The 26,613-nt window shown below is 44.2% G+C and overlaps 1 protein-coding gene across 1 annotated transcript in view; it reads left to right on the top strand.

Moving 5' to 3' along the window:
* Positions 1 to 11,086: 11,086 nt before the first annotated feature.
* Positions 11,087 to 26,613, top strand: part of LOC121840504 (protein bassoon-like) — a 95,008-nt gene continuing 79,481 nt past the window's right edge. Inside the window, exon 1 of the mRNA XM_042304372.1 lies at positions 11,087 to 11,256. Coding sequence (XP_042160306.1) covers positions 11,087 to 11,256 — 170 coding nt within the window. The remainder of the gene's footprint in view (positions 11,257 to 26,613) is intronic.

Raw genomic sequence — 26,613 nt, 5'->3', positions numbered from 1 at the left:
GCTGTGAGTGATGGAAAAAAATGGCCTCAGTGACAATTATTAGAATAATTGAATGAATGTTTTGTGCACAAAGGTCATGACAAAACTGTCTTATTAGGAATTTTCTAATCTTGACTTCTCTATCTTTCTGGGCCGGGCTTCAGTTAAACTGCAGTACCGAAGCAAGACTGTAGGAGCTGTCTAAACCATGCTTCTCGACCGGAACCCTGGCCTCTTGGTAAAAACCCCAATGAAGACTCGGGGCCTGTGTGGTGACACCAGTGGAGGCTGGTGGGACAAGCTATAAGAGGACGGCTCATTGTAAAGGCTGGAATGGTCTTATGGAACAGAGTCAAACATGGTTTCCTCATGATTTGATTGATTAGGATCCCCATTAGCCGACACCAATGGCGACAGCTAGTCTTACTGGGGTCCGATATATAATGTAAAATACATTACAGACAAAATACTTTACAATTTACATACATTTAAAAACATGAACATGTAGTGTGTGCAACTATTAGTTCCACATACATGTCAGTACATACACACAACACGTAGGTCACATGGGGGAGAGGCGTGAGGTGTTGCTTTATTTGTTTTTTGAAACCAGGTTTGCTGTTCACTTGCGCTATATTGGAAGGGAGTTCCATTCAATCATGGCTCTGTATAATACTGTATGTTTCCTTTAATTTGTTCTGGACCTGGGGACTGTGAAAAGACCCCTGGTGGCATGTCTGGTGGGGTAAGTGTGTGTTGGTGATGTGTGTAAGTTGCAGTTTAACTAGGTCTTTCTCTATGTTGGATGTGTTTGATACAGTTCCATTTATTCCATTCCAGCCATTACTATGAGCCCTTCCTCCTATGGTTCCACCCACCAGTCTCCTCCAGGTGACTCTCATTGTTCCCGGAACTGATGGCTTCTATTGTTGTGGCAAAATGGATTACAGCTACGGGCCAAAAGTTGCATGTTCGTGTAGCGTTGGTGACAACTGTAGCATTTTAGCTAAGCCTAAACCTTTTCCTAACCTGATACGTTAATTCTCCTAATCTGCTACGTTAGCTATCCTAACCTGCTTTGTGAAGTCAAGCTATCAGTGTCACCACACCTGCAAACTTGAGGTTATATCAATAAAGACCTGTTTTTATCAACTTCCATTGCCGAATTCCCTTTTCACTTCAGTTTTCTCCTCAAATCATTTACCTGGTTGGAGAGCAATGTACTGGCAGTGTTCACTTCCACTCTAACAAGCAAACAGAATTGATCTGTAAAAAAAATAATGAATTAGCTAATTAACTAAAGTCATATCCTTTTCGTCCATTTCTCTTGTAAACTTGAAATAATGACTTGTTTTTCCACAACAGCACACTGAAAATGTGTGGAGTGTTTGGAATGATAGGAGTCAGAGCAAGTTTAATGGGGGCGTGGAGACTACTCCCACTGGGCACAGACGTCAATTCAACGTCTATTTCATGTTTGTTCAATGTAATTGACTTGAAATGATGTCAAATCAACGTTGATTCAACCAGTGGGGGTCCAGTAGCTACAGATTATTACACCAGATAATGTAATTTACCAACGATTTTTGATAAATCACATTATCTGGTGTAACAATCTGTAGCTAGGAGGCTATTGCAGACTGATCTTGACTTACGATGATTTTGTAATTGCAGACACCTACGCTACAGCATTTACCTTTACTAGCTATCAGACTTGGGTCAAACCAATGCAGATGTCAAACCAAATGTATGGCCCTTTCGCATTGATTCTTTTCTCTCTGTCTGTTTATTCTCCCCCAATATTCTGTTCTATGTTATGATGGTATGTTATCTATCTAATCTATCTATTCTGTCTATCATCTGTAATAACTCTTCTCTCAGCTCAAATACAGTCAGTCAACCTTCTCTCTGTCTCCCAATCCCCCGACAGGGATCTGAAGGCTTTGTGAATGTAGTCGGAGATTGAGACCAAAATAAGTGGCCGGAGAGCTAAAGGCTCTGAGCCAGTGAACCTGTTCCAATTTCCTGAGGAGCCGTCGTTGTTGCTTCCCTCACTGTTCCTCTGATCCCCTGCATCAATCACAACGAGCCTTGGCTGGCACTCAGTCAGGCAGGCAGCCTGAGCTGTGCTCTGCAATGTAAATTCAGCAGCATTACACCACCAGTGCCTAGAATTACCCCCATTTCAGCCCAGTCTAGCTCCTCCTGGGAGAGATGCAGTCCTTCTTCCATTTCAAGCCTCTGTCAGTTTTCTGTGCTTCTTCATGTTTGTTTTTAAATCCTCTACTGTGAGACAGAGCAAAGCAGGCCCATTCTGACAGTGGTCTCGATACACCTAGCGCTGAGAGAGAGCCATCATACCCAACTGCCATTCCAGGATGATTTTATTATTTTGGTAGGCCTTAACAGGGGTTACCTGGGGCCAGGTAACCTATCCTTACTTATTGAATCAGATGTTTAAGTTTGTCTTTAAGAATGCAACCAAACCATACACACCCTTAATAATGTTTCTGACATTGATTACTGTAGTATCTGTATAGAAGGATGATGGAACTTGTCAACTGTTTGTGCAGGCTTTTTTCCCAGACTTACATGAACACAACTAATTGCAGGATCAAGTGTGTTAAATTAGGACTGGAACAAAATCCTGTAAGAGGGTGGCTCTCCAGGAGAAGGGTGTCTCTCCAGGAGGAGGGTGTCTCTCCAGGAGGAGGGTGGCTCTCCAGGAGGAGGGTGGCTCTCCATAAGGAGGGTGGCTCTCCATAAGGAGGGTGGCTCTCCAGGAGGAGGGTGGCTCTCCAGGAGAAGGGTGGCTCACCAGGAGGAGGATGGCTCTCCAGGAGGAGGGTGGCTACCCAGGAGGAGGGTGAATAATCCTTGTTCTTCTACACCAATTTATCACATTACTGATGATGATGATGCTGTTTGCTGCTGTTAGTGCAATGATGGTATTCTTCCACTAGATGTGGTAGCTCACCATGGTAATTTTCCTAGTGCAGTCCGACCAGCATTTAGGTTCCATGGTTACCACCAAACATGCTCTCATGTAGCTATAGGCCACCATGCTTTTAAGTTTATTAAGTCATTATAACAAATCTGTTTTGGAGCACAGCTGGACTAAATAGACCTGTAGGAACCAAACAGTGCATTTTACCCTTGATAATTCCATCTGCTTTTCTTCTGTAGTGTAGAATCAAATGACTGCCTCACTGCTTATTTCTCAGTGGTGTCATATGCTGTTTTAAATCAAATCAGGGTCTTACGTCATCATGCGTATTACAAGCCATACCATCACAGCCTGTAAGTTGTTCTATAGAGTGCGTATAGGGCTAACATGCCATATTAATTACCACATGGCTGTTTTATACATTGTTGGCAAGATACCACGTTATCATCGTGAGTGGTTAAAAACCTTGTTTTATTATGCAATTATAAACCAAATTTGGACTAATTTGAGAACCTGCTGATGTGGAGTTTTAAACCCATTTAAGAGACATTCACAAACTCTCCTCCCTCCCAAACCTATCCTCAGACTACACTTGTTGCAGCTCTACGTGTCCTGAAGTCTGAAAACACTCCAACATTCCAACACGCCACAAACATAATCAAATGTCAAAATATCTTTCAACACAGCTCCCACCAAGCCTCTGCAATGCTATGAGTAGATATATTTTTTTGTCAGAAACGGGCCTTCAATTACCCAGCAGGGAAAACGTGGACGTCTTGCAGTGGTGGTGACTGACTGCTCAGGATCTCTCTCTTTCTCTCTCTCTCAGCCATCTGTCTCTCAGATTTCCCCTGGGTTTCTTTATACAGCATTGGCACGCCAGCAACATGTTCTGTTCAGACAGCAGGGAGAGACGGTCAAATATCCACTCTATTGTGAGAGAGAGGAGAGGTGGAAAGTGAGATGGGGAGGACAGGGGAAGAGAGGGAAAGGTAGCAGGAGGGAGGGAGTGGTGGAGAGGGATGGAGAGACCTCAATGTAGTGCAGGTAGTGAATTAACCCATTCATGAAAGGGATAGGTAGGGGTTTGTGTCCTGTAAATTCCAGGTGGATTAGGCTAGCCTATATGCTATAGCTTATATGGATATAATTTAATATAGGCAGGGCTTGATCTCAGAGCCATATTTAACTATATACAGTATACCGTATTTTTATATATGGCTCTGTGCTAAGTGTTCCTCTGGCATCGCATTTACTCTCCTCTTCTGGCAATGCCCAGGCTTTCCTAATCATGTTGAAACTGATATGACAGATATAGACCGGTTGCTCTGTGATTGACGGGCCTATGGGGCAGTGTATTGATCAACACAAGTTCTTCATTATGCAGTAGTGAAGGTGATCAAGTCATTTGGAGTTTCAGGTACGAAGTTCTGTTTTAGATTCCAGTGATAGGCCTACTACAGTCCAAATGAAAACAGAGAGAAAATCTTTAGTTTAGCTCATTTATGGCATTACAGTAGGGATCTGTTCATTGCTGTCTATAGCTGTAGTCTAGTCTGACTGTGATGGAAGGGGGAGAGGGGGATCAGATAAACTACTGGCAGACTGGCACTGCCCAGCCTCTGCTCTTTTCTGCGGTCAAGGGAACAGGTGTGCAGCCAAAGTGCTGATCAAGGCCGACTTACTGCCAATCAATCAACCCAGCCAAGCCAATGGTATTTTCCCATTCGTGCCGCCTGAGGTGGAGTGGTGTTGGCACATGCCTAATTTTTATCACCTTAAGTATGCACCACAACCTCCATATCATCAGTGTGACTGATAATGCCTGAGGCTGTCCATCCAAGATGCTTTGCTGGCCATTGGCAGATTATTTGATGACTTTGGATCAGAATATCAGCTCTGATGGTGGATGGAAGTTTAGGAACAAAGTGATTGTTTATTTAGCATAAAAGAGATTGGATCAACCTTGAAGTGGGGCCGTAACCTGACGTGATTTATTAATCTGTATTGTTGCGGTTCTTAAAGTCTTAGCGACACAACAGAAAAATTGCTCTAGCCCTGGACCTGAAGTAGTGGAGGAATGCGCACAAACGACCTGGAACAAAGCTAGTCCTGCAGTAGCTCGAGAGAGCTACTGTGTTCATTTCCTGCTCAAAGAGGACATTGAAGTTACCATAAGTATTGATACACTCACAGAAATAAAGGTTTAGATTTGTTCTTAAAGGGTTACCAACGTTGTCAGGGTACCCTGTAAGGTACGTCCTTTGTACCTTTAGTTGTAGGTACATAAACTCAACAAAAAAAGAAATGTCCCTTTTTCAGGACCCTGTCTTAGAAAGATATTTGGATTTTTACAAATTAACTTCACAGATCTTCAGTGTAAAGGGTTTTAACACTGTTTCCCATTCTTGTTCAATGAACCATAAACAATTACTAAACATACACCTGTGGAAAGGTCGTTAAGACACTAACAGCTGACAGACGGTAGGCAATTAAGGTCACAGTTATGAAAACTTAGGACACTAAAGAGGCCTTTCTATTGACAATGAAAAACACCAAAAGAAATGTGCCCAGGGTCCCTGCTTATCTGCGTGAACGTGCCTTAGGCATGCTGCAAGGAGGCATGAGGACTGCAGATGTGGCCAGGGCAATAAATTGCAATGTCCGTACTGTGAGACGCCTAAGACAGCGCTACAGGGAGACAGGAGGGACTGCTGATCCTCCTCGCAGTGGCAGACCACATGTAACAACACCTGCACAGGATCAGTACATCCGAATATCACAGCTGCGGGACAGATACAGGATGGCAACAACAACTGCCTGAGTTACACCAGGAACGCACAATCCCTCCAACAGTGCTCAGATTGTCCGCAATAGGCTGAGAGAGACTGGACTGAGGGCTTGTAGGCCTGTGGTAAGGCAGGTCCTCACCAGACATCACCGGCAAAAACGTTGCCTATGGACACAAACCCACCATCGCTGGACCAGACAGGACTGTCAAAAAGTGCTCTTCACTGACTAGTAGCGGTTTTGTCTCACCAGGGGTGATGGTGGAATTCACGTTTATCTTTGAAGGAATGAGCGTTACACCGAGGCCTGTACTCTGGAGCAGGATCGATTTGGAGGTGGACGGTCCGTCATGGTCTTGGGTGGTGTGTCACAGCATCATTGGACTGAGCTTGTTTTCATTGCAGGCAATCTCAACGCTGTGCGTTACAGGGAAGACATCCTCCTCCCTCATGTGGAACCCTTCCCGCAGGCTCATCCTGACATCACTCTCCAGCATGACAATGCCACCAGCCAAACTGCTCGTTCTGTGCGTGATGTCAAATCCAATCAAAGTTTATTTGTCACATGCGCCGAATACAACAGGTGTAGACCTTACAGTGAAATGCTTACTTACAGGCCCTAACCAATAGAGCAAAAAAGGTATTAGGTGAACAATAGGTAAGTAAAGAAATAAAAACAACCGTAAAAAGACGTTGAAAAACAGTAGCGAGGCTACATACAGACACCGGTTAGTCAGGCTGATTGAGGTAGTATGAACATGCAAGACAAGAATGTCAGTGTTCTGCCATGGTCAGCAACGAGTCCGGATCTCAATCCCATTGAGCACGTCTGGGACTTGTTGGATCGGAAGGTGAGGGCTAGGGCCATTCCCCCCAGAAACTTGCAGGTGCCTTGGTGGAGAGTGGGGTAACATCTCACAGCAATAACTGGCAAATCTGGTGCAGTCCATGAGGAGGAGATGCACTGCAATACTTAATGCAGCTGGTGGCCACACAGATACTGACTGTTACTTTGATTTGGACCCCCCTTTGTTCAGGGATACATTATTCCATTTCTGTTAGTCACATGTCTGTGGGACTTGTTCAGTTTATGTCTCAGTTGTTGAATCTTGTTATGTTCATACAAATATTTACACGTTAAGTTTGCTGAAAATAAACGCAGTTGACAGTTAGAGGACGTTTATTTTTTTGCTTTTTTTGCAGTTTGTACCTTAATAAAAGAGCCAATAGTGTACCGTAGGGGAACATGATAGTACAGGTACAAAAATTTACTTTTGGAAAAGGTACAAAGTTACTTTTTAGGCTACGACCACAGTGACAAAGCCATTTGTTCCTTTAAGTGGCAAAAATGTACCACTAAAAATGTTTTTGGTGTGTTGTTTTGACAAAGGGTGGTAAAGCCTTATTTGCATATTTCCCTGGGTGCCTTTCAAGTGAATTTTAGAGTTACCTGTACTAGTGACAGAGACATGGTTGTTGCATTCAATGTCTTTCAGTCCTGTAGCCTTCACCAAGTAGGTGCCTAAGTGAATATTTTATCATTTAAATTAAACCCTGTATGACAATACATTACATACTATATCATAAGGCCACACTTTGACAGCTTAGTTTTACCTGAACACAGTGGTCTGAAACTCACATCGGGCAAGTTACATTATGCTGCCTTGCGAAGTGATATGTAATTCCTATTGGACACCAGCCAGAGTTAGGATAGCTCGAAATAATCACCACAACCTGACTTTATGACTGCAAAGTGAGAAAAAGGTGAAAAAAATGTATAAATGAGACTAGATGGGAACAACCATCTCAGTAATGTGTGCAATAAATCCAACTACTAACCGATTGGATATGTTAACAAAAATACATATATTTATCTTTGAGTAGCATGAGATCAATTAATCAATGTGCATGCAAAAACACACATATTGAAAGAAACAATTGTGGAAAATATGATAATGATGGGTGTGGTTTTTGAGAATGTGTGATGATTGTACCCAGTGACGATTCTAGCATGTAAATCTTGTTGGGGCCAGCAAAGCCACTACACAATACAACACTAAACAATACATTAATTCCACTATAACGATGACAAATGGTGACTACAAACTGTTAGGGCCTTACCACTACTACACCTGGCTATCAGGTGAGCCTTGTCTGGCAGCGAAACAGTTCATTCAGACTTATTTACTGCCTTTAAAAAAAACATAGCTGATATGGTTGACTTGCTTAAACAAATTTGGTTTCTACTGACAACTGAGATGTACAAACTATGGCATGAGGGAATGGCAAGCTGATTAGAGAGATTAGATTAGATATCTACCTGGCATATTACATCTTTTGTGCAGCAGTATACAAGACATTTTTGGTCTCACCTTGTTGTGCTGTGCTCACTTGAATAGGAAGGTGGTGTGGCGGTCCTTCGTGGGAAAATGTTGTCATCAACTTCCTGCCATTCTCTGGATTTATGGTGCTATCAAGACAACTGGGAACAAAAAAAAATAAGGTTGAATCATGATGACGCCAGTGATCTTCAGGTCGTAGCTTTAGAAAGAGGCCGAGTTCCCAACTTACAATTCTGAGTTGGGTGACCGTTCAAAACGTCTTTTCCCAGTCGGAGCTTGTTTTTTCCCGAATTCTCAGTTGTCTTGAACTCACTGAAGTCAGATTTCCTAGTTCCATATTAACAGTTGTTGTGAGCGCAGCAGAAATCATGCTTGACATGATTTCATGATTGACAGCATGGCCAATGTTGAATTTTTATCATTTTCATCTTGGAAAAGAGACCCTTAAACCCAGATTTGGGACCACAGACCTACTCCACTGAAATACAGGCTAGTGATTGCTTTGCAATGCTTGCAGTTAGCCACTGATTCCTTCCAAACCACTCATTGTTGAATTTGCGATTTCCAACTTGTTGTGTAATGTTTATGTCCAATGGCCGATGAGTACGGATACGTTTTATCTATAATTTCTCTTCATTATTTCTCTTCATATGACAAGGATTAAACAGGATTTGCCAGTAGATTGTCGACTTGATTCATGATGATGACGGCTAGCTAAGATTTTGAAAGTATGATGTTGACATGATCCGTCCAATCAAAGCTACTGTAGATATAACGTGATTTGATGTCATTTTATCTGTGGCCAATGACCTTGAGCTTTCTTGGATGGGCACTTCTAATATAACTCTATGGCAGCACCCAAGGGGATTGAATTTTTTAGCTCTACCCTTAGATTTGGCGGTGACGTAGTGTCCCCATGAGTGACAGACCACTGAGCCAGTCATGGCGCAACTAGAGAACATTACCAACCCCTATGCTCCCTATTTTCCCTGGCTGCCCCACCATCACAAAAAGCACTGAGCTAGGCTGAAACACCTTGATTATGGAGCTGCCTTACTCAAAAAAATGTTTGAATGCGGCTTTATTAAGGACAATTATCTTTATTTTACATTGTTTGCAAATTGATATGTGACATGTATTACTGCTAAAATAACATGCAAAACAGTCAAACCCCCTCCCCCATATTTTAGCTAAAAACATGGGGCTCAAAACAGAGCCTTTAACAGAGCCTTTATTTATTTAGCCTTTTGTCTTTATTTAGTATGGTCAGGGCGTGAGTTGGGCTGGGCAGTCTATGTTCCTTTTTCTATATTTTCTATTTCTGTGTTTTGCCTGATATGGTTCTCAATCAGAGGCAGCTGTCTATCGTTGTCCCTGATTGAGAACCATATTTAGGTAGCCTGTTTTCCTTTGTGTTTTGTGGGTGGTTATGTTCAGTCTTTGTTTGTCTGCACCAGATAGAACTGTTTCGTTTGTTGTTTTGTATTTTTGAAGTGTTCAGTTTCTTATTAAAAAGATGAGCACTAACCACGCTGTACTTTGGTCCTCTCCTTCTTCCACCCAAGACAGCTGTTACAACTGTAAGGTCTACACCTTTGCCACCATGGCCTTTTTTTTTGCCTTTACCTCCCTTATCTCACCTCATTTTCTCACATTGTATATAGACTTATTTTTCTATTGTATTATTGACTGTATGTTTGTTTTACTCCATGTGTAACTCTGTTGTTGAATGTGTCGAACTGCTTTGCTTTATCTTGGCCAGGTCGCAATTGTAAATGAGAACTTGTTCTCAACTTGCCTACCTGGTTAAATAAAGGTGAAATAAAAATTTGCCGCATGTGACAAATAAAATGTGATATATTTGTACCTCAAGGTACATTATGTATATTTTGATAATTTTTAACCCTCGGGAACAATACTGTAAACTAACTGTAGCCATATTTCTAAGAGTGTAGGTCTGTTTTTTTGTGTAGGAAAGGTGCCTGGCTTGTAGACCAATTCAATAAAGGAAAGACCCCTCTGTACTCAAATCAGAGGTACTGTATCTATTGAAGATGTGTAGAGGAAATGAAGCATCCCCTCCACACTCAGGGCCGGACTAACCAAATCTGGGGCCCTGGGCATGAACACTTTAGAGCCCCCCCCCCTCTTAGTGGTGGAGGAAAATGGTGCAGTTTTAAAACGAATTTACTGCAATTCTACACGTTTTACCATGGCTTATGCCGCGTTCTTATGCTATCTGAGTAACTCAAAATTTATAACAAAATCAGTGGGGTCCCCGTGGAGGTCTGGGTGCCACGGCATGTGCCCTTCATGCCCGGTTGGTAGGGCCTAATCCAGCACTGTCCATACTAGATGCCTAAGCTTGTTTTATTTTACTATGATTGAAAACTAAGAATTTACCTATTTTTCGTTTTTGTTATATAATATTTTGTAAATAAATGTAGGCCTATATTCAAATTATTTAAAAAAACATGTTGCTCTAGGCTTAGGCTACAGAAGTATCACACATATCAAGTGCTATTTTCATGTGAAAACTGGATGCATTTACTTCATTGGTGTTGTTGGTGGCCCCCTTTATGGCAGTATGCAAGCCTAGGCCGCATGTGCTATGGTTATGGTTATTTGATTAACTCATTCCTGTGGGTACGTTTCTAAAAAATATATTTTGATTTGGGTGTTTGGTGGTGGATGTGTCGTTCACATGATGCCTACGTTAGCAGCCTACAACAGATAACAAACAGATAATCATCGTCCCAAGATCTCTGGGCGCTCCCTCTCCTCCAAGAAACATGAGAATAGTCTGATAAATCGACGCGCACGCCAATCTCAGCGTCAGCACCAGCGCTCGTGCCCTGGCTCTTTCTCGCATCTGTGCGCGTGCCTCACGCAGGTCTCTGGATCGTAGGTGATGATGGCGGTGGATGAGCAGCATCGCTGAGTTCGCTCCTCTGAGCTTTCTATGTTAATATAATTATAAAAACTATCGAATAATACAATTAGTCTCCTTGGTCTCCTAACCAGAGACGATGGGCAACGAAGGAAGCATCGAGGGAAGCGGACAACCCGGAGAACCGGGCTCCATCTCTATGGTTGGAGCTCCCGGTTCGTTTTCAGCACCGGGCTCTGGACAGCACATCAAGCCCGCCAATGGTGCTGTTGCCGGGGGAGGAATGGGTGGCGGACCGGGGATGAATAGGTAAGACCTGTTATAAGCAATGGTGCAGTTGATATCAAGAACAATTATAGATTTCATATCCTTATACACTTGACATTGCATACGATGCTTTATATCTGCTCGTTGTGTAGTGAAACGATGCAGTTAGGCTTCGGCAGTTGGATTTGAATTTACTTGTTTTTTGCCTATCATGGGTTCGCAGTTGGGACGTGTCATTCATATCATATAATGCGAAATGGGTAGCATTTCCCCTCCATCAAGTGTAATGTAATTGGTAAAAAGTAAAACCATGAAATTATAGCGTTAGAGGACATGACCCTCCACTGAATTATAGTTTATTTCGAGGTTGTCATAAAGGATGCTCGAGCTCCTCCGTTTCCGCATTGGTGTTTGCATGGGAGAAGCTATTGCTGCTATATGTGTGTGTAGCCTAGTAGTATTTCGTTTATCTAAGACATTCATGTCAGTGTCGCCACTCTTTCGATAATGTTGTGCAAACGACATCATCTTCAGATGTTGTGGGTACCACCTCGCAACAGTGTCGGGATGCTTTGCAGAATGACATTCATACGCAATGAATAACAAACATTTAATTTAAAAAAACATCGAATTATCAGTCCTTTGATTATTTCGATTTTAACATTGTGTTGTAGAAAGACAGACGTTCCTGGCATGATGATAATGTGTAGCCTAACCCAACATATCCATCATTATATAGCCTAATAGGCTAGACCAGGGGTTCTCAAAGTGTGGTCCATGGACCTCTTTCTCTCTGAATGTAACCGATTGGCCCAGGGTGGTGTAGGGCGTTTACATTTTATTTTTTTGTGTGCATGTCTCAATGCAATCTGGATCTCTAAAGACAGCTATTTGAGAATTTAAGCTCTGTCAAATGGTATTCTGAAACGCAAGGCTTATCTAAGCCATGTCCTATGGGCCATACACATTATAATCATAACTCCCTCTACTAATCTGTCCAATAATGAATATAATTTTAAATGCATGTATCTAGGCAAGGGTCTTGCTACTTTAGGCAGTAGATATTATTGGACTATTGGAATGAATATCACTCTATTGGGGATTTTATCATTCTATTGGTTATGTTATCACTATTGGTGATGTTGGTGATTTTATCATTCTATTGGTGATGTTATCACTATTGGTGATGTTGGTAATTTTATCATTCTATTGGTTATGTTATCACTATTGGTGATGTTGGTAATTTTATCATTCTATTGGTTATGTTATCACTATTGGTGATGTTGGTGATTTTATCATTCTATTGGTTATGTTATCACTATTGGTGATGTTGGTAATTTTATCATTCTATTGGTTATGTTATCACTATTGGTGATGTTGGTGATTTTATCATTCTATTGGTTATGTTATCACTATTGGTGATGTTGGTAATTTTATCATTCTATTGGTTATGTTATCTCTATTGGTGATGTTGGTGATTTTATCATTCTATTGGTTATGTTATCACTATTGGTGATGTTATCACTTTATTGTTGGATTAGCCAAATCAAACATGTTATATTTGCAATATTCATGATTCGATTTTTCAATATTCATATATTAGTGTAAGAAAATTGTTATTGAAATCAAAATTTGACTCCTATTTCCGAGTAGGCGGGAAATCTTCATATGACAAGCATCAACCATTTTTCCTTCATAGCCCATACAAATAGCCCTAAACCTCATGGAGTCTTAACGTAGGCCTGGGTAAGGCCAAAATGTCACAAATGTTCCAACTCTTAGGAATTATTTCTCAATTATGCTTTAAGATACAAATGCCAAATATATGTCAGCAATCCTTCCTACAAAGTACCCTTCTATGTATTACATTTCGTGAAAATTCCCCAAATCATGGCCCTGTTTTGTTCTAGTTTCATTCGAAATCACCCTTATGTCACCTTCGTCTAGTCTTGTCATAACATTAAATGGACTACAAACAAACTACAAATCACAGTGACTCTGGCTGTTCTTAGTAATAAGTAGGCTTACTCAGTCTGTGTTGAGATGAGGTGTGCATCTTATCACGCTACCGTGCTTTTGTGAGGACAGACGCTGGGAGATGGAGAAGCAAGTGAGTGAATATTTAATAAATAACGGACATGAAACAGAACACGGACAGCGTCTGGACAAGGGGAACAAAACGACGTTAATGCAGACACGGGGAAGAAACTGAGGAAGTGACAGATATAAGGGAGGCAATCAATGGTAATAGAGTCCAGGTGAGTCCCATGAAGTGCTGATGCGTGTAACAATGGTGATAGGTGTGCATAATGATGGACCGGGGAGCGGGAGCAGGCGTGACAGCTTTTGCATTTGTAAGGATGTAGGCCTGAAGGTTTTAATCACAATATGTTTCTTAGATTTGCATGCATGGGCCCCAATTACCATGTTCATAATGACTGACACATAGATCAAATGTGTGTATGTGTGTCAATAAACAAATCCCTCCCTTAAAAGAGCATCATACTAGGCTACTGTAGTAGGCTATAGCATCCCCTCCACTGCTCTATTAAAGCAGATATCTGAGCATCTAACTGATCGCTGCAGCTGTACATAGTCCATCTGTAAATAGCCCACCCAATCTACCTACCTCATCCCTATACTGTTTTTATTTACTTTTCTGCTCTTTTGCCCACCAGTATCTCTACTTGCACATTATCATCTGCTCATTTATCACTCCAGTGTTAATCTGCTAAATTGCCTAAATTGGCCTATTTATTGCCTAACTCCACATGCTTTTTTGCGCACACTGAATATAGACTTTCTTTTTTCTACTGTGTCATTGACTTGTTTATTGTGTTATTGGCTTGTTTATTGTTTACTCCATGTGTAACTCTGTGTTGTTGTCTGTGTCACACTGCTTTGCTTTATCTTGGCCAGGTCGCAGTTGCAAATGAGAACTTGTTCTCAACTAGCCTACCTGGTTAAATAAAGGTTAAATAAAAAACAATTTAAAAGGCCTTGTGGCTCCCAGTGGTTGAGCTTGGTCCTTGTCTTAGTCATTGAAAAGGGTTTTTAAATAGTTGTGTGTGTGTGTGTCAGTGCCTTTAAATGCTTACCCAGCTGTTACAACTACCTGCGTTGAAACAGCAACCTTCATGGAGTGTTCGATGGTGTTGGTTGTCTCTAACTGATTGTCAATGACCAGAGACACCATACTCATGACCTTAGTTTTGTCCTGGATGGTTCTTCCCACAAAGCTGAAAAGGGATTTTTACCTTCTTGACTTGATTGGATTTATAGGCACTTTTTGTAATATAGCCTGTCTGCTCAGCTCTGACCTGTCTACCAGCATCCATCTGCAGGGGCCGCAGGTGTCAGAGTCTCATACTCTGACTGCCAAACATGAACGATGAGAGAACATGCCAACCTCTACCATTTCTGACCCAGTCAGGGCAGCAGCACTTAAATTCCACAGATTTTCCTCAACATGACTCCTAAGTTAACAGTAGCCTGCTGTGATGATTTGTTCAGAGATGGGTATTATTCACAGTCAATAGTCCCATCCTTTTCAATTGGTTTGTTATGGCACATTAAACAGGCACTGTGGTGTCCTATTTCCGTCACTATGGTTTATTGCCCAAGAACAGCCTCTGCTTTTTATTCATACCCTTTCTATCTACAGTGAGTGAAAGCTGTGACCTCACAACCCATATGTCACTCAGCTTACCTTTTCTAAGAACTGCACTGCACCCATGGCAATTTAGAAGCTGCAGAGTTTTGCAGAGAAAAACACAAATAATGTACTGTTTTATTACCATGAATTTAAGTAACTGTATTTTCCATTCAGGAATGATTCCAAAGGTTTGGTCTAGGACTGTTAGGGTGACCGTATTACCACCACACCGGCGGTCACCAGTCATGACTGCAGTCAAATTCCACGTGACCGTTTAGTCACGGTAACTAGGCTTCTCCAGGCTTTGATGCTGCTGATGGTCATTAGTAGCCAACCAAATTTGATAACTGCCTGGTACTCAGCACTCTATTGTCCTTCAAACATTTCATGAGAACCTATGAGCTCATGTTGCGCAACATTACTATAGGCTATGAAATTGTGAGAAAACAGAGTGATGGCCTCTATTAAAAAGAGTAGGATCCCATTAGCTTTCTATAGGCTAGGCCTACTATATTTATTTATCAACTTTCCTAATATTAAGCACATTGCTTTGCTTTACAACAGGAGTATAGCCTACAGTACCTGGCTGGCATGAAAGTGAACAACGGGAAAAGTGTCCTCCATTCGCTATTTAAGTGCATAGATGACATGTCTTTTTTATCCCATGTTCCAAGACAGCTGCATGATAATGGTTCATTCTTAATCAAAACTAATTTCACACGTTTTTTTTTATTTAAATGTTTTTATTTATTTATTTCACCTTTAATAAACCAGGTAGGTTAGTTGAGAACAAGTTCTAATTTACAACTGCGACCTGGCAAAGATAAAGAAAAGCAGTGCGACACAAACAACAACACAGAGTTACACATGCAATAAACAAACATACAATCAATAACACAATAGAAAAAAAGTATATATACAGTGTGTCCAAATGAGGTGAGATAAGGAAGGTAAGGCAATAAATAGGCCATAGTGGCAAAATTACAATTTAGCAATTAAACACTGGAGAGATAGATGTGCAGAAGATGACTGTGCAAGTAGAGATACTTGGGTGCAAAAGAGCACATAAAAATAACAGTATGGGGCTGAGGATAGTTGGATGGGCTTTTTACAGATGGTCTATGTACAGGTGCAGTGATCTGTGAGCTGCTCTGACAGCTGGTGCTTAAAGATAGTGAGGGAGATATGAGTCTCCAGCTTCAGTGATTTTTGCAATTCGTTCCAGTCATTGGCAGCAGAGAACTGGAAGGAAAGGCGGCCAAAGCAGGAATTGACTTTGGGGGTGACCAGTGAAATATACCTGCTGGAGGGCGTGCTACGGGTTGGTGCTGCTATGGTGACCAGTGAGCTGAGATAAGGCGGAGATTCACCTAGTAAAGACTTATAGATGACCTGGAGCCAGTGGGTTTGGCGACAAATATGAAGCGAGGGCCAGCCAACGAGAACATACAGGTCGCAGTGATGGGTAGTATATGGGGCTTTGGTGACAAAATGGATGGCACTGTTATAGACTGCATTCAATTTGCTGAGTAGAGTGTTGGAGGCTATTTTGTAAATGACATCGCCGAAGTCAAGGGTCGGTAGGATGAGGGTATGTTTGGCAGGATGAGTGAAGGATGCTTTGTTGCAAAACAGGAACACAATTCTAGATTTAATTTTGGATTGGAGATGCTTAATGTGAGTCTGGAAGGAGAGTTTACAGTCTAACCAGACACCTAGGTATTTGTAGATGTCCACATATTCTAAGTCAGAACAGTCCAGAGTAGTGATGCTAGACGGGCGGGCAGGTGCTGGTAGCGATTGGTTGAAGAGCATGCATTTAGTTTTACTAGCGTTTAAGAGCAGTTGGAGGCCATGGAAGGAGAGTTGTATGGCGTTGAAGCTGGTCTGGAGGTTAGTTAACACAGTGTCCAAAGAAGGGCCAGATGTATACAGAATGGTATCGTCTGCGTAGAGGTGGATCAAAGAATCACACGCAGCAAGAGCGACATCATTGATGTATACAGAGAAAAGAGTCGGCCCGAGAATTGAACCCTGTGGCACCCCCATAGAGACTGCCAGAGGTCCGGACAACAGGCCCTCCGATATGTGAAGACAACATTAAATTAAGAATGGTCTGATAGTTGACAATATTAGCCTATTACTTGTGAATGATGTATTATAACTTGTGAATGATACCCAACGTGTGCAATAAGGCAAATAATAGTGCATGTCTTATTTTTGCAACTTTTTCAAATCATAGTTGCACACCTCATATAGCCTAGCCCATAGGCCTATACAGTGCAAGTTTGGTACCGCCAAGACTCTTCCTAGAACTAGGAAAAGGAACATGACAGCCCGCTTGGAATTTGCTAAAAGGCACCTAAAGGGCTCTCAGACCATGAGAAACAAGATTCTCTGGTCTGATGAAATCAATATTGAACCTTTTGGCCTGAATGCCAAGTGTCACGTCTGGAGGAAACCAGACACCACTGATTACCTGACCTATACCATCCCTACGGTGAAGCATGGTGGTGGCAGCATCATGTTGTGGGGAAGTTTTTCAGGGGAAGGGACTGGGAGACTAGTCAGGGTCGAAGGAAAGATGAATGAAGGAAAGTACAGAGAGATCCTTGATGAAAACTTTCTCCAGAGCTCTCAGGACCTCAGACTGGGGTGAAGGTTCATCTTCCAACAGGATAACGAGCCTAAGAACACAGCCAAGACAAAGCAGGAGTGGCGTCAGGACAAATATCAATGTCCTTAAGTGGGCCAACCAGAGCTTGGACTTGAACCCGATCGAACATCTCTGGAGAGACCTGAAAATAGATGTCCAGCGACGCTCCCTATCCAACCTGACAGAGTTTTGGAGGATCTGCAGAGAAGAATGGGAATTTGCAAACATTTCTAAAAACCTGTTTTTGCTTTGTCATTATGGGGTATTTTGTCAATTTTATTGGTCACATACACGTGTTTAGCAGATGTTATTGCGTGTGTAACGAAATGCTTGTGTTTTTAGCTCAAACAGTGCAGTAATATCTAACAAGTAATATCTAACAATTTCACAACAATACATACAAATCTAAAGTAAAGGAATTAAGAATATATAAATATTTGGACGAGCAATGTCAGAGCGGCACAGACTAAGATACAGTAGAATAGAATATGGAATGAGATGAGTAATGCAAAATATTTAAACATTATTATTAAAGTAACTATTGTTCTGTTATTGAAGTGGCCCGTGAATTCAAGTCTATGTATATGTGACGTAGAAGTCCGTCACTGGCCGCGGGCAGCATTTGGTTCTTTAACGCACACACATATTCATCACTCCTCCCTGCGCCATTATACCATAAGTTAACAATGTGGGTCAACACACAATTTAACTTCTGTCTTGGTGCATGCATTTCACCCTTGTCAATGTTCATATTTGAGAGATACAATAATTATTATACTTATCAATGTTGTGGATGAGCGCATTGTTTGTTTGTTCTGTTCCTCTCTCTCCATCTCTGTAGCTTCTGGGTATGCTGGAAAAGGACCCGAGCTAAGGGAATTGGGTTGGCTTTATAGTGCCTGTCCCAAATGGCTCATTAATGCATATGGGCATATTGAAAGATATTGTCAGTAATGATGTAATGTTGTAAATGTTATGTTGTGATATTGTTTAAAACCGTGTTGCAATGTATATCCTTTAGTATGTTTAGTTCATGGAAAATGTAGGTTTGTATTGTTAATTGATTAATTAATTAGGGTTAATTGTTCTGAGGGGAGGGGCTAGCCCTACAAAAGGAGCCTCTCTCCAGTCTCTAAGGGGGATTTATTGGATTGAGCTGTGGATGGGGCAGCATTGTTGTTAAGCTGTCCCATAAGGTAGACGTTGATGGCAGTACTGTTATTTTCTGTTCCGGAATCACTTGTAAATAAACACCTTTGCACAGAAGAACTTTTGCGGTTCCGCCATCTTTTTATTTTTTATAGAGGTTAGGTTATCCAGTTTAGCCATCTGGCCTACTCTACGTGACAGTATATAGGGCAGAAGCCTCTAATGTGCTAGTGATGGCTGTTTAACAGTCTGATAGCCTTGAGATAGAAGCTGTTTTTCAGTCTCTCAGTCCCAGCTTTGATGCACCTGTACTGACCTCGCCTTCTGGATGATAGCGGGGTGAACAGGCAGTGGCTCGGGTGGTTATTGTCCTTGATGATATTTTTGGCCTCCGGGTGCTGTAGGTGTCCTGGAGGGAAGGTAGTTTGCCCCCGGTGATGAGTTGGGTAGACCGCACCACCCTCTGGAGAGTCCTGCGGTTGCGGGCGATGCAGTTGCCAACAGGCGGTGAAATAGCCCATCAGGATGCTCTCAATTGTGTATCTGTAAATGTTTGTGAGGGTTTTAGGTGACTAACCAAATTTCCCCTGCCTCCTGAGGTTGAAAAGACGCTGTTGTGCCTTCACCACACTGTGTGGGTGGACCATTTCTGATTCTGTCAAGGCTCAGGAGAAGACCCAGATGTAGACCGTTTTGAAGTAACAAAAGTTTATTACAAAACAGGGAGGCAGGCAAGCGACATGTCAAGGGCAGGCCGAGGTCAGTAGTCCAGAGCAGAGTCCAAAAGGTCCAAATGGCATGCAGGCTCAGGGCAGGAAGAGGTCAGTAATCCAGGGTGGTGTGGCAAGGTACAGAACGACAGGCAGACTCAGGGTCAGGGCTGGCAGAATGGTCAAAAACCGTGAAAGCTAGAAAACAGGAACTAGAGCCAGAAAGGAGCACAGGAAAAAACACTGGTAGGCTTGACTAAACAAAACAAACTGGCAACAGACAAACAGAGAACACAGGTATAAATACACTGGGAATAATGAGGAAGATGGGCAACACTTGGAGGGGGGTGGAGACAAGCACAAAGATAGGTGAAACAGATCAGGGTGTGACAGTTTCAGTGTGTGTATATTGATGAGGGGATTTTTTAAAATACATTTTTGAATAAGGCAGTAACATAACAAATAACTTATTTAAATTAAGCACATTAATTTGCTTTACAACCACCGTAGAGCCTAACTGGCATACATACAGTTGAAGTCGGAAGTTTACATACACCTTAGCCAAATACATTTAATCTCAGTTTTTCACAATTCCTGACATTTAATCCTAGTAAAAAACCCTTGTGTTAGGTCAGTTAGGATCACCACTTTATTTTAAGAATGTGAAATGTCAGAATAATAGAAGAGAGAATAATTTATTTCAGCTTCAATTTCTTTCATCACATTCCTAGTGGGTCAGAAGTTTGCATACACTCAATTAGTATTTGGTAGCATTGCCTTTAAATTGTTTTACTTGGGTCAAACGTTTCAGGTGGCCTTCCACAAGCTTCCCACAATAAGTTGGGTGAATTTTGGCCCCTTCCTCCTGACAGAGCTGGTGTAACTGAGTCAGGTTTGTAGGCCTCCTTGCTCGCACACGCTTTTTCAGTTCTGCCCACAAATATTCTATGGGCTTGAGGTCAGGGCTTTGTGATGGCCACTCCAATACCTTGACTTTGTTGTCCTTAAGCCATTTGGAAGACCCATTTGCGACCAAGCTTTAACTTCCTGACTGATGTCTGGGGATGTTGCTTCAATATATTCACATAATTTTCCTTGTTCATGATGCCATATATTTTGTGAAGGGCACCAGTCCCTCCTGCATCAAAGCACCCCCACAACATGATGCTGCCACCCCTGTTGGGATTGTGTTCAGCTTGCAAGCCTCCCCCTTTTCCCTCCAAATATAACAATGGTCATTATGGCCAAACAGTTCTATTTTTGTTTCATCAGACCAGAGGACATTTCTCCAAAAAGTACAATCTTTGTCCCTATGTGCAGTTGCAAACCTTAGTCTGGCTTTTTTTAATGGTGGTTTTGGAGCAGTGGCTTCTTCCTTGCTGAGCGGCCTTTCAGGTTCTGTCGATATAGGACTCGTTTTACTGTGGATATAAATACTTTTGTACCTGTTTCCTCCAGCATCTTCACAAGGTCATTTGCTGTTGTTCTGGGATTGATTTGCACTTCGCACCAACGTATGTTCGTCTCTAGGAGACAGAACACGTCTCCTTCCTGAGCGGTATGATGGCTGCATGGTCCCATGGTGTTTATACTTGCGTACTATTGTTTGTACAGATGAACATGGTACCTTCAGGCATTTGGAAATTGCTCCCAAGGATGAACCAGACTTGTGGAGGTCTACAGTTTTTTTTCGGAGCTATTGGCTGATTTCTTTTGATTTTCCCATGATGTCAAGCAAAGAGGCACTGTGTTACGGTTCTCTTGTGGTGAAGGATAGTCGGACCAAAATGCAGCGTGTAGATTGCGATCCATGTTTAATCAACAAAACGTAAACACGAATCAAATACAAACACTACAAAACAAATAAACGTAACGAAAACCGAAACAGCCTATACTTGTGTCAACTAACACAGCGACAGGAACGAAGACACTAAGGACAATCACCCACGACAAACTCAAAGAATATGGCTGCCTAAATATGGTTCCCAATCAGAGACAACGATAAACACCTGCCTCTGATTGAGAACCACTCCAGACAGCCATAGACTTTGCTAGATAACCCTACTAGCTACAATCTCAATACATACACACCAAAACCCCAAGACAAAAACACACCACAATACAAAAACCCCATGCCACACCCTGGCCTGACCCAATACATGAAGAAAAACACAAAATACTTAGACCAGGGCGTGACAGAACCCCCCTAAGGTGCGGACTCCCGAACGCACCTCAAAACAATAGGGAGGGTCCGGGTGGGCGTCTGTCCATGGTGGCGGCTCCGGCGCGGGACGTGGAACCCACTCAGTCAATGTCTTAGTCCCCTCTCCTCGCGTCCCTGGATAGTCCACCCTCGCCGCCGACCATGGCCTAGTAGTCCTCACCCAGAAACCCACTGGACTGAGGAGCAGACCGGGACTGAAGGACAGCTCGGGACTGAAGGACAGCTCGGGACTGAGGCAGCTCGGGACTGAGGGGAAGCTCGGGAGTGAGAGAAAGCTCGGGAGTGAGAGAAAGCTCGGGAGTGAGAGAAAGCTCGGGAGTGAGAGGAAGCTCGGGAGTGAGAGGAAGCTCGGGAGTGAGAGGAAGCTCAGGCAGGTAGGTAGATCTACCAGATCCTGGCTGGCTGGTGGTTTCAGCAGATCCTGGCTGACTGGCAGATCCTGGCTGACTGGCGGATCTGGCGGATCCAGGCCGACTGGCAGATTCTGGCTGACTGGCAGATTCTGGCTGACTGGCAGATTCTGGCTGACTGGCGGATCCTGGCTGACTGGCGGATCTGGCGGATCCTGGCGGATCCTGGCCGACTGGCGGATCCTGGCCGACTGGCGGATCTGGAAGAGTCTGGTTGACTGGCGGATCTGGAAGAGTCTGGTTGACTGGCGGATCTGGAAGAGTCTGGCTGACTGGCGGATCTGGAAGAGTCTGGCTGACTGGCGGATCTGGAAGAGTCTGGCTGACTGGCGGATCTGGAAGAGTCTGGCTGACTGGCGGATCTGGAAGAGTCTGGCTGACTGGCGGATCTGGAAGAGTCTGGCTGACTGGCGGATCTGGAAGAGTCTGGCTGACTGGCGGATCTGGAAGAGTCTGGCTGACTGGCGGATCTGGAAGAGTCTGGCTGACTGGCGGATCCTGGCAGACTGAAAGATCTGGCTGCTCCATGCTGACTGGTGGCTCTGGCTGCTCCACACTGACTGGCGGCTCTGGCTGCTCCATGTAGGCTGACAGCTCTGGCGGCTTCTTACAGACTGGCAGCTCTGGCGGCTCTGTGCAGACTGGCAGCTCCTTGCAGACTGGCAGCTCCTTACAGACTGGCAGCTCCTTGCAGACTGACAGCTCCGTGCAGACTGACAGCTCCGTGCAGACTGGCAGCTCCGTGCAGACTGGCAGCTCCGTGCAGACTGGCAGCTCCGTGCAGACTGGCAGCTCCTTGCTGGCTGGCAGCTCTGGCTGCTCCACGCTGACTGGCGGCTCTGGCTGCTCCATGTAGGCTGACAGCTCTGGCGGCTTCTTACAGACTGGCAGCTCTGGCGGCTCTGTGCAGACTGGCAGCTCCTTGCAGACTGGCAGCTTCTTACAGACTGGCAGCTCTGGCGGCTCTGTGCAGACTGGCAGCTCCTTGCAGACTGGCAGCTCCTTGCAGACTGGCAGCTCCTTGCAGACTGACAGCTCCGTGCAGACTGGCAGCTCCGTGCAGACTGGCAGCTCCGTGCAGACTGGCAGCTCCGTGCAGACTGGCAGCTCTGTGCAGACTGGCAGCTCCGTGCAGACTGACAGCTCCGTGCAGACTGGCAGCTCCGTGCACACTGGCAGCTCCGTGCAGACTGGCAGCTCCTTGCCGGCTGGCAGCTCTGGCTGCTCCATGCAGGCTGGCAGCTCTGGCTGCTCCATGCAGGCTGGCAGCTCTGGCTGCTCCATGCAGGCTGGCGGCTCTGGCTGCTCCATGTAGGCTGACAGCTCTGGCGGCTTCTTACAGACTGGCAGCTCTGGCGGCTCTGTGCAGACTGGCAGCTCCTTGCAGACTGGCAGCTTCTAACAGACTGGCAGCTCTGGCGGCTCTGTGCAGACTGGCAGCTCCTTGCAGACTGGCAGCTCCTTACAGACTGGCAGCTCCTTGCAGACTGACAGCTCCGTGCAGACTGGCAGCTCCGTGCAGACTGGCAGCTCCGTGCAGACTGGCAGCTCCGTGCAGACTGGCAGCTCCGTGCAGACTGGCAGCTCCGTGCACACTGGCAGCTCCTTGCCGGCTGGCAGCTCCTTGCCGGCTGGCAGCTCTGGCAGCTCCTTGCAGACTGGCAGCTCCTTACAGACTGGCAGCTCCTTGCAGACTGACAGCTCCGTGCAGACTGGCAGCTCCGTGCAGACTGGCAGCTCCGTGCAGACTGGCAGCTCTTTGCAGACTGACAGCTCCGTGCAGACTGGCAGCTCCGTGCACACTGGCAGCTCCGTGCAGACTGGCAGCTCCTTGCCGGCTGGCAGCTCTGGCTGCTCCATGCAGGCTGGCAGCTCTGGCTGCTCCATGCAGGCTGGCAGCTCTGGCTGCTCCATGCAGGCTGGCAGCTCTGGCTGCTCCATGCAGGCTGGCAGCTCTGGCTGCGCCATGCAGGCTGGCAGCTCTGGCTGCGCTGAACAGGCGGGAGACTCCAGCAGCGCTGTGGAGGAGAAAGGCTCTGGCTGCGCTGAACAGGCGGGAGACTCCGGCAGCGCAGGAGAGGAGAAATGCTCCGGCAGCGCTGGAGAGGCGAGGCGCACTGTAGGCCTGATGCGTGGTGCTGGTACTGGTGGTACTGAACCGAGAACACGCACAGGAAGCCTGGTGCGGGGAGCTGCTACCGGAGGGCTGGAGTGTGGAGGTGGCACAGGATGGGCTAGACTGTGAAGGTGTACTGGAGATCTTGAGAGCAGTGCTGGCACAGGACGTGCAAGGCTAGGGATGTGCACAGGAGGCCTGGTGCGTGAGGCTGGCACCAACTTCACCAGCCGACTAACACGCACCTCAGGACGAGTATGGAGCGCTAACCCAGGTGCCATCAAATCCCCGACACGTTCCGTCGGGCGAATTCCATGCAAAAAGCACCAACACAGCAACTCCCTCATTTCTCTCTCCTCCAATTTCCCCATTAACTCCTTCACAGTCTCTGTTTCGCTCACCTCCAACACCGGCTCTGGTTCTGGTCTCCTCCTTGGCTCCTCACGATAAACAGGGAGAGTTGGCTCAGGTCTGACTCCTGACTCTGCCACACTCTCCCTGAGCCCCCCAAGACATTTTTGGGGCTGACTCACAGGCTTCCTTCCGAGTCGCCGTGCTGCCTCCTCATACCGGCGCCTCTCCGTTTCGCCACCTCCAGTTCTTCTTTGGGGCAGCGATATTCTCCAGGCTGAGCCCAGGGTCCTTCTCCGTTTAGGATTTCCTCCCATGTCCAGAACTCCTTATAGCGCATCTCCTCTTTGGGCTGCTCCTGCCTGTTGACACGCTGCTTGGTCCGTTGGTGATTCTGTTACGGTTCTCTTGTGGTGAAGGATAGTCGGACCAAAATGCAGCGTGTAGATTGCGATCCATGTTTAATCAACAAAACGTAAACACGAATCAAATACAAACACTACAAAACAAATAAACGTAACGAAAACCGAAACAGCCTATACTTGTGTCAACTAACACAGCGACAGGAACGAAGACACTAAGGACAATCACCCACGACAAACTCAAAGAATATGGCTGCCTAAATATGGTTCCCAATCAGAGACAACGATAAACACCTGCCTCTGATTGAGAACCACTCCAGACAGCCATAGACTTTGCTAGATAACCCTACTAGCTACAATCTCAATACATACACACCAAAACCCCAAGACAAAAACACACCACAATACAAAAACCCCATGCCACACCCTGGCCTGACCCAATACATGAAGAAAAACACAAAATACTTAGACCAGGGCGTGACACACTGAGTTTGAAGGTAGGCCTTGAAATCCATCCACAGGTACACCTCTAATTGATTCAAATGATATCAATTAGCCTATCAGAAGCTTCTAAAGCCATGACATCATTTTCTGGAATTTTCCAAGCTGTTTAAAGGCACAATCAACTTAGTGTATGTAAACGTCTGACCCACTGGACTTGTGATACAGTGACTTATAAGTTAAATAATCTGTCTGTAAACAATTGTTGGGAAAATGACTTGTGTCATGCACAAAGTAGATGTCCTAACCCATTTGCCAAAACTATAGTTTGTTAACAAGACATTTGTGGAGTGGTTGAAAAACGATTTTTAATGACTCCAACATAAGTTGGTGTTAACTTCCGACTTCAACTGTAGGCAGTGCGCAAGTTTCATAATTTTCACCATAAAATGCACCTTTATGATAAAAGCATTACATACATAATCGCATTTGTGGTCACTTTTGAGAACAGTGTCTTCTCGCTATTTGATTGCATTTTGGAACATTTGCGCTTATAGCCTACTGCCGTGTGCACATTGCTAGTGAAGAAGTAGCCTAATAGTTCATCAACATTTTAAGCTAAACGTTCTGATCTGTTGCATCTGCCTCATTCCTTTTACATTTTTTTTTATGCAAGTAATTGTAATAGTTTGGGATCTATCGCATCCCACAACTGTCACAGAGTATGTTTGAATATTTATTTCTCACTCAGAATAGAAAAAGGTCAACTTTGTACTATGGGGGATAGTAGATTGACATAGGCTAGTGCTTTTGCTGTTGGTTAAGTCTACTCATCTTGTTGGCTGACAAAAAGTAGTCTAAATGTGAACAGTTCTAACATCTTCAATATACTCCTCGGAATTCAATAAGTGGGACGCTGCAGTTGTGTTCCTGATGTGTTTGTCTTCACTTGTAGCCTAATTCTTAGCTGAGATGCCTGTGAGAAGGATCCGATCACATGACAGGCATTGGCTAATAAGAATTGAGATATCTGAGCGAGCCATGTGTGTGAGATGTGCTTCGGAGCATGGCAGCCAGGAGAAGGGAATTATAATTATATAATTATTCGTTCCAAGCACACAAGGGCCACTTTGCCCACACAAGGGGGATGCTGCCCGGAAATTCGAGGACTGGTGAGAATATTATCAAGTGCTTGTCAAAGTGTGTGCAGCCTGCACAAGAAACAAATCAGAGCTCATGCCTTTTATTTAACTTCATTCAAATCATTAGAGCCGCATCATGCTGCCTTAGAATGTATTAAAATCAAAACATATAACCCAATGTTT

Source organism: Oncorhynchus tshawytscha, linkage group LG22 (assembly GCF_018296145.1).
Source record: "Oncorhynchus tshawytscha isolate Ot180627B linkage group LG22, Otsh_v2.0, whole genome shotgun sequence".
Lineage (NCBI taxonomy): Eukaryota > Metazoa > Chordata > Actinopteri > Salmoniformes > Salmonidae > Oncorhynchus > Oncorhynchus tshawytscha.
The sequence above is the reverse complement of the archived record's forward strand: the minus strand, read 5'-3'. Positions and strand labels throughout refer to the sequence as shown.